At 42.4% G+C, this 8,941-nt stretch overlaps 2 protein-coding genes across 2 annotated transcripts in view; both read right to left on the bottom strand.

Annotated features, from left to right (window-relative positions):
* Positions 1-616: 616 nt before the first annotated feature.
* On the bottom strand, positions 617-1,972 carry LOC109969101 (P2Y purinoceptor 1-like). The gene has a single exon (XM_020615776.1). It carries the CDS (start codon positions 1,809-1,811, stop codon positions 777-779), a length of 1,035 nt encoding a protein of 344 aa, XP_020471432.1. The 5' UTR covers positions 1,812-1,972; the 3' UTR covers positions 617-776.
* Positions 1,973-3,742: 1,770 nt separating this feature from the next.
* Positions 3,743-8,941, bottom strand: part of LOC109969102 (protein CYR61-like) — a 12,640-nt gene continuing 7,441 nt past the window's right edge. Inside the window, exons 2-4 of the mRNA XM_020615777.1 lie at positions 7,722-7,970; positions 6,959-7,191; positions 3,743-4,058 (exon numbers count right to left, since the gene is read on the bottom strand). Of these exons, the coding sequence (XP_020471433.1) occupies positions 3,792-4,058; positions 6,959-7,191; positions 7,722-7,970 (749 nt within the window). The 3' untranslated portion in view covers positions 3,743-3,791. The remainder of the gene's footprint in view (positions 4,059-6,958; positions 7,192-7,721; positions 7,971-8,941) is intronic.

The following is an 8,941-nucleotide window of genomic DNA, read 5'->3' as shown; positions in this document are numbered from 1 at the left end:
AACATTTTAATAATATTGGACTTTTACTTGTAATGAACATTTTTACAACATGGCATTTGTACTTTTACTGCAGTTTCTTCCACCACTTTTCCAGACTGTATATCCCAGTACTCAGCCTACATAACTGCCACAGTTCCTCTTATTAAATCCAAGTCTGGTTTGTCTAAACAAGCTTGTGATATAAGGGCTGTGGTCTGGACACTGACACATAAATGAAATAAGTGCCTCTGTTCAAACATCCTTTAATGAGTCTTAGTTACATAAATGTGGAAAATGCTAACCATTACCAAGTATATAAAACGCCTGTAACACTGCAAAGGTAGGCTAGTGCATTATCTTGCTAACCAAAAACTAAGCACAATACACTGTAGACTGCAGCAGAAAGGCAATCGTAGGACATCAGCTTTGCAGCACATGTACATTGTGAACAGCATCTCAATTTGCAATAAATGAGATATAATTAGCTTCTATTGTAAATAGCAAGTGGTGTCTTTGTAATAATGTTCAGTTCAGTTTCAGAGAAACTTTTCAAGCAGTGAACGTGTGATGACTGATGACAATGCCTGATAACACGCTTCCCAGTCATCGGTCATGACTTCAGTTCCGGTCTGCAGTCATCGGTCTCATCGGTCATGACTTCAGTTCCGGTCTTGTGTCGAAAAGTATTCCACCTTTGAGATGTGTTTCCCCTGTTAAAGACTCGGTTTCATGTAGCCCCCCACCCCCCAAAACAGGAAAAGTGGAAGTTCTTGCGCTGCATGATTTGCACTGTGCTCTTATCCTGTCATCATGTCCAAGCTGTCATTCGTTTCTGACAGCGAGTTCGGAGCCGCCTCTGTCGGTTTGCGGTAAAGGACTGTGTCTTTCAGGTCGGCGAGAGACTGCCGGGCCCGCTGGCTGAAGGCATGAAGCTTCATAAGGAAATCATCATTCCCAACTATATAAATCAGTGGGTTTATCGCGCTGTTCAGACATGCTAGGCATCTGCCAACCTGATGCGCTATGTAGATGTCACGGAAACTAGTGTAACAAATCCCAGTCTGTTTCAAAATTCTGGTTTTCAGATTAACATTTCGAAACACGTGGTAGGGGATAAAACAAATGGCGAATAGTACCACTAAAATCACGACTAGTTTCAAGCACCGCTGTTTTAACAAAGGATTGACGTTGGCATTTTTGATAAGAACCACTACAACGTGTCCATAACAGACCAAAATGATAACCAGTGGTAAGCCGAACCCTGTCACGGTCCAGATGACGCTGTAAGGGAGGTAGCTGCTAATCAGGTCGTTCGAGGTGGTGTCGAAACACGAGTCTGGTGACTTTAAATCATTTTTGTCAAAAAACATATCAGGGAGGATCTGAATAATGACCAAAAGCCAGACCAGGGTGCTTATGGCCAGGGAGTGTCGGCTGCTGATTTTCCCCATCACTCGCATTGGGTGGACGATGCCCAGGTACCTGTAGATGCTGATGCAGGTGAGGAAGCCGATGCTACCGTAAAGGTTGAGGTTGAAGCAGAACCGTGTCACCTTGCAGAAAGTCTGGCCGAACCGCCATTGGCTGTTGTGCGCGTAATAGTGCACGAGGAACGGCAGGGTGAACAGGTACAGCATGTCCGCAACCCCTAGGTTGAGCATGAAGATGTTGATGTTTCCGATGTTGTTCCAGCTGGTGCACACGCTTCTCAGCCCCCACATGTTGGACAGCGTCCCGACCACAAACACAGTGACGAACACGGGCGGCAGAAAGCTGTGCGTAAAATTCAGGCTGATGGCCTCACAGGGTGCCTGCGTGAAGTTTCCAGACATCTCTTGGGTTTCCGCTGCTTTAAATCTCCTTTTCCACTCAAATCGAAGTCATTCACAAAAATAAAACAGCAGCCAGGGGCCGTTTCGTTCAGACCAAACATCTCATCTGAGGAGTATTTGTGCGTCATGCAACATCTGAAGTGAATGTGAAACCAAGAAAATGCCCGCCCACTTCCCTGCTGAGGACCATTATAAAAGATGAGGAACCATACACACATGCTTGGAAACAGAGGAAAATAACCATTCAACGTCACAAACATGTAGAAAAAACAGGTTAAAGGATCTATTATGGTTAATCACTTTCATAATTCCACAATAGGCTGCACCTGCAGCTTCCTTCTGTAAAAATCAACCTTGAATGATACGGATTTAGTCAAAATGTGAAAGTGACTTTCACTGGCTCTGTGTGTTGAAAAGCTCACACACAGGACCTCTTGTCAAACACTCAATTGTGTGATAATTATGTAATCATTTTTACAACAAAGTGGATTGCATATTGACATTTAAATAAAGATAATTCCTATATTTAGGAGTTTTTGAAAATAAAAAAATGCATCAGAACATTTGCAAATGAATACGGTTAGTACATGCCCAGATTTGGTAAAGTGCACCAAGTAATGTTTATTTCTCTGATTAAAAATATATTTTGTGTAATAAGTTGATCTAGTTTCATATTGTTCCATTTCCATGTCACTTCTCAAAAGAGTGTGCCGTTATCTGTAAATCCAACCTTTGATAACTCAGATTTACACTGATTCAAAAGGAGCTTGTGCTGGTTTCTACACTGAGCACATGTTGACTCCTGCATTGGAAGTGCTTGGTGTACAAGAAGACCAGAGGAGCCCACAGAACACCTTGGAAAAGGGAAAACTACATACCAAAACCATGACTAATGTCCAGTACAGTATAATCAATCCACAGAAAATAAAAAGTGCACAGAGGAACTGGCGCACTCAGTAGGATTGATGTAATGGATGATAAATCATGAGTTTTAGCTTTGTTTGCTTGATGTATTTCTCTGTTTTGGTGGAGTCTGACCATTTGAGGGTGATGGAACAATACATAAATATAGTACTGATATATAATTTTACCCTATAATGTTGTTGTGACATTATATTCAGCAGTCAGTCTGATAAATATACAGTAAGTCCTATATTTACTCTTTTGGTCTCCAACTCCAGAGATATATTTGGCTTTTTAGCTCCTAAATGCTATTTGCTTTGTCAGTCTACAGTTGGTTTATTTCTTTTTCTTTGGCTGCTGCTGAATGAAACAAGGTTGGAGGAGCACTGAGGCTAAACCAAGAGTAAAGTCAAATTCCTTGTGCTTTAATATTACTTGGCAATAAAGTTTTGAGTGATAAAACCAAAATCAATGAGCTAAAAGACACTAAATGTTCTCTGTAGAGAACTGCAGAGGTGGGTGGTTTTTTGTTATTTTGTGAGCCCTGATGCCAAATCCAGATGTCAAAATGTCTATTCAGGAACCTATAAGTGCTACAGTATAGTCACTGAGTCCGTGTTTTTTCTCAGATAATGACAGGCACTTAAGAATTGTGCTACCTATCTCCAGTGCAGGAGCAGATGTATGCAATACAAATCTAAATGAGTGGACAGTATTCAAATAATAAGATACTGTATGATGTACAGATGACAATTTGTAGGACCTTAGGAAACAGAGTAATATGGGGTACAATGTTACCTTTGATTTGTTTATAAATCTGGATACAGATTACTGTGTAAATCTTTAATACATTTATACTTTCAAATGTCAGTGCACATTTATAAAACTGTATTTGTACATGTGGAAACATTCTCAAATTTACACAGATATTTTTGAATGTCAAGTTTCACATGCTGTTTTTGGAATTTCCATAATTTTGAAACACTAACTCAACTAGTAATTGATCACTGTTATCCTCTCAAAGACAGGACCTGCCTTCTTATAGCTGGATGCACCTCACAACCAGGGCAGGATGCTCTAGGTAGCTGTGGATGGGGACTGGCGGCAGGTGGAGGTGCTGCAGAAACAGGACTCAATCATCATCACCTGCTGCTGGATGAGCCTGCCCTGGGGGCAACGGAAAACCATCTGTACAGTCCTGGTGTGGGAGGGGCTACAGCAGTGTCCCACCGGACAGGTCAAGGCACAGAACCTGATACGGTAGGCTCTGGTGCTCCAGCAGCCTTGGTGCTCAAGCTGAACAGAGATTGGTGAACTGTAGCTGCTCTCACACACCCCCAACCCCTGAAATACAGAGTGGCAGGCAAAATAGTAATGTACTTGCTGCCTGTCTAGTGATGTGCAGTCACTTCCTTTAGAGTTAATTCAGTGCCGTTTGTCATGTAACAGCCAAGTACTAATCCCGAGAACAATATTGTTTCTTGTATGTTTCATGGTGAGTGCAGGTGATGTTATTAGCCTTCTGGACAAGCCAATTTTAATTTTAGTCCACTGCTAAACCATGTTTCACAGAAGATAGTAAAACTGAATGCAAACCTGTCACAAAATAAATGAATGAATAACAATCATTTTAAAATGGTATTCATTTTGTTAAATTCCTTCCTACTGAGGATGAAAGTGTCTACTGTACCTCAGTGACAAATGTAGTATCACCTCTGCAACAAGCTGACTTGATACAGCATATTTACATCTTGGCTTTAGTTGGACTTTGATTTTTTCAAGCTTCAATAAAAGACTGATGAAGTTTCTACTTTTTGTGTGGTGGTGTTTTCACTTATAGCAGGTTGTTGCAATGAGTAGGATCCCATCTAATGCTTACATTAAACATTAGTGGACTAATCTACAGCATGAGTAACCTCTGGTATGGTATTGTTTGCCTCAGAAATTACAGTACCCTTAGCCTTTCATTATGAGCAGGAAAGAGTTAGAAATACTGTAAATATCTTTTTCAGTGTTTGCATTTCATGTTTAAGTTTTGAAGTAGATTGAGGTTAGTCATGTAATTCACTAAAATGAAACACTGACAAAAAAGAGAAGGGTCTGTTTTCAGGTTTATTTGAGAGAGTGTATACCCACATGGTTGTTTTCTTAATTAACCTAAAAGAAATTTTAGCTCCTCTGACAGCCTAACATCACTTGCATCTTACTTCTCATCATCCAGGATCCATTGCAATAAAAAACACATGGCTAGTTTTTTGTTTCTTGACAAACATTGTCTCAACTTTAAGTCACTACTTTAAGTCCTGAATGGAAAAAATGTTCTTAAGGTATGTTCTTAGGGAGGGAATGTCTGTTAGCAAACCTATCAAGTGTCCCAGTAATAAGCCATGCCAATCAGCCAGTGGGGAATGCAGCTGTACACATTATAGCATTTTAAGTAGCACTGGTACAATGAAGAACATGAATCATTGCTCTGTTTGGGTGCTCCAGTTCCAGGGCCATGCTGTTGTCTCTACTGGTTTGCTAGCATAGCTTACTGAAACACTTAAATGGAACAGGACAACAATGTTATCAGTTCCACCTCTGCTTTTCCTGCTATGACAAGTTTGATAACTGACTGAATTATTTTGCTAGCTATTGTTATTTTATAGACGGTGTGTCACACAAATATGAACATTTAGTTTACAGTGTTTTTATTGATAATGGACATTTTTGAGTTACATATAGCTCAAAATACACTGAACAAAATTATAAATGCAGTACTTTTGTGTTTGCCCACATTTTTCATGAGCTGAACTCAAAGATCTTTGACTTTTTCTATGTACACAAAAGGCCTATTTCTCTCAAATATTGTTCAAAAATATGTCAAAATCTGTGTTAGTGAGCACTTCTCCTTTGCTGAGATAATCCATCCACCTCACAGGTGTGGCATATCAAGATGCTGATTAGACAGTATGATTATTGCACAGGTGTGCCTTAGGCTGGACACAATAAAAGGCCACTCTAAAATGTGCAGTTTTATCACACAGCACAATGCCACAGATGATGCAAGTTTTGAGGGAGCGTGCAATTGGCATGCTGACTGCAGGAATGTCCACCAGAGCTGTTGCCCGTGAATTGAATGTTCATTTCTCTACCATAAGCCATCTCCACCGTGACGAGATCCTGAAGCCCATTGTTGTGCCATTCATCCACAACCATCATGATAATGTCAGGTCCACTCAACACGACCTGCCTCTCTTCCCCTTTCTCTCTCCCATTCTCTCATTCTGCAGGCTCAGCAACACAGCTGAGGCGCATCACCTCAATCAGCAACTTGCTGGGTGTGGTGCACAGCGGAGGCTCATTCCCGCTGATTAAGCAGAACCTATTTAACGTGCTGGCAGATGCTCCATCCTCGCCAAATCATTGACACTGACACGGTGAGATTGATGCTACTCTGCTTCCCTGACAGCATTCGCTAATCCTCCTGGTTCCTGCCGCTCATCTGTCTACTCACCTGTCATCCTGGTTCCTGCCACTCGCCTGTCTACTCACCTGCCTGTCCTGTTCTTCTCAGCCTCCATTACTCAACCCTGGTTTGGACCTCGTTAACCCATTGACTTTGTCCTTTTCACTGTATAATACAGCAATAAAAACACACTCTCACTAGCACTTGAGTTTGCACCCTGAGTCCTTATTCTCTCTCTCTCTCACCCCCTGGTGAGGGACACCCGACCATGACAGATAATGCACAACCCCATGTCGCAAGGATCTGTACGCAATTCCTGGAAGCTGAAAACATCCCAGTTCTTGCATGGCCAGCATACTCACCAGACATGTCACCCATTGAGCATGTTTGGGATGCTCTAGACCGGTGTATACGACAGTGTGTTCCAGTTCTTGCCAATATCCAGCAACTTCGCACAGCCATTGAAAAGGAGTGGACCAACATTCAACAGGCCACAATCAACAACCTGATCAACTCTATGTGAAGGAGATGTGCTGCACTGTGTGAGGCAAATGGTGGTCACACCAGATACTGACTGGTTTTCAGACAGATGTTTGATTGCCCAGACAACTCTTTTGCTGCATTTATTATTTTGTTCAGTGTAAATCCATGAGGATGCCAATGCAGTACATCACCTAAAGTATTTGTTCATGATATACAAAAAACATATATCTGTCTGGTCCCTGTATATTGTTGGGTGGAACTTCATGTGTTAACAATGGAATTGATTACTGTGTGTTGTTTCTTCACTGACCGGCTGCAGCATTTGAATCCCAGGCAGCAGAGTGTAGCATGGTCTGACCTGGCACAGTCTGGTCTCAGTCTGAAGGCGACAAGCCCAGTTCCTGTTGGTGGTGCGGGTGGAGACACCTGGGCCACAGCTGTAGGAGCAGGGGCTCCAGTCTGAAGTCCACTTGATACAGTTGGAGCTCGGGCCAAACATCAGTCCGGATGGCCCACCTCTGTAGTCCTGGTGCTCCTGCTCGGCTGGAAATAAGTAGTGGAGAGATAAATATTTGCTGTGTAAATCAAGCTGAAAAATGTTTGAAATGAAAGGCAGTGATGAGTGCTCTTGAATCAGAAAATTCAACACATATGCAGTTTGAAATGTTGTAAACTGCTTGTTGGGCAAGGTCAGTTGGCTAAAAATAGTGCTCACAGATGTTTCTGACAGATGTTTGATTGCCCAGACAACTCTTTTGTATTTATATCTATTTAGTTCATCACAATCCTGACTGTGGCTCCATGTGTCCAAACACCTGCTGACCTGAATTTATGGCAGTCTCTCAGGAAATAGCTGAAAATCATCCAAATGCTTCAGTCTGTTTGATGAATTCCTGGCAGATGTGAGGTGACAATGTCTCTGCAGTCTTCAAAGTAGCAATGTTCTCTGCATTTACTTTCATACAAGTCCTGTCAGCCTGCAGTTATTTTTCTGATAATCTATAACCACAAACTATGTTTACATGCGTTTCCAGCCATCTTTGCTTTGGCTTCTAGGTCATGAGCCTCATTACCTGCTGATGAATGTGAGGAAATACTGTTGTCCACGCCAGCACACACCCACTCTTTGCAGCAGCGACCTGGTAGTCGCACCAGCTGAGGGTTGGGACACTTATCAGTGGGCCTGTGTAGATCTTCACTGCACAGGGGTATACAGGTCACCCCCCCTCCAATGCAGTGGCAGAGCTGGGAACAGGAAGGCTGAAATACCTGTCCATCCTCCAGCCTCCTGCCATTCATCTCACAGCGCAATTCGCTCTGACCTGATCAAGCAAAGGGAGGAAGAGGGGGAGAGGATGGAATGTTATGTGGCTTAAAGGAATAGGCTTATTACATCACTGCTGTGCCAAGTACAGGGTGAGTTATGTGAAACGTGCAGACAAAAAACCTGCAGGAAGAATGAGGGTTGTATTAGCAACAAATTCTTAGGTTTATGATTCAACAATATTGTCAAGAATGGAATTTTTTTTATCTGTTTAGGCAAATCACTTAAATCTGAGCGCATGTATGCAAAAGTATTGAAAGTAGACTAGAAAACAGCAAATCATCTGTTTCCACCTAACTTTATCTTCAGCATCCTCTACTCTCACACCAACTAACTTCATGTCCTCTTTTAACACATCCATATATCTCCTCTTTGGCCTTCCTCTTGACCTCTTGCCTGGCAGCTCTATCTCCAACATCCTTCGACCAATATAACCACTATCCCTCCTTTGCACATACCAAAACCATCTCAATCTGGCCTCTCTGACCTTATCCCCAAAACAGCCGACCTGAGCCATCCCTCTGATGTGCTCATTCCTAATCCTGTCCATCCTGGTCAATCCTAAAGAGAACCTCAACATCCTCATCTCTGCCTCTTGTCTTTTCCTCACTGCTACAGTGAGGACAGGTTGACAGATGAGGTCAGACAGGAATCTCCGTGGACACTGTTGTTTGCGGATGATATTGTGATCTGTAGTGAGAGCAGGTGGAGGTCTGCTCTGGAAAGTAGAGGAATGAAAGTCAGTCATAGTAAGACAGAATACATGTGTATGAATGAGAGGAAGGGAAGTGGAAAAGTGAGGTTACAGGGGGCTGAGGTCAAGAAGGTGCAGGAGTTTAAGTATTTTAGGTCAACAGTCCAGTGTGACGGGGAGTGTAGGAAAGAGGTGAAGAGGCGAGTGCAGGCAGGTTGGAGTGGATGGAGAAAGGTGTCAGGAGTGTTGTGTGACAGAAGAGTGGCAGCGAGAAT

Source organism: Monopterus albus, unplaced genomic scaffold (assembly GCF_001952655.1).
Source record: "Monopterus albus unplaced genomic scaffold, M_albus_1.0 scaffold170.1, whole genome shotgun sequence".
Taxonomy (NCBI): domain Eukaryota; kingdom Metazoa; phylum Chordata; class Actinopteri; order Synbranchiformes; family Synbranchidae; genus Monopterus; species Monopterus albus.
This window is presented reverse-complemented; position numbering and strand designations above follow the sequence as displayed.

Excerpts from the sequence above, each read along its gene's own strand:
- LOC109969101 (XM_020615776.1), bottom strand. The coding sequence starts at position 1,811 with ATGTCTGGAAACTTCACGCAGGCACCCTGTGAGGCCATCAGCCTGAAT.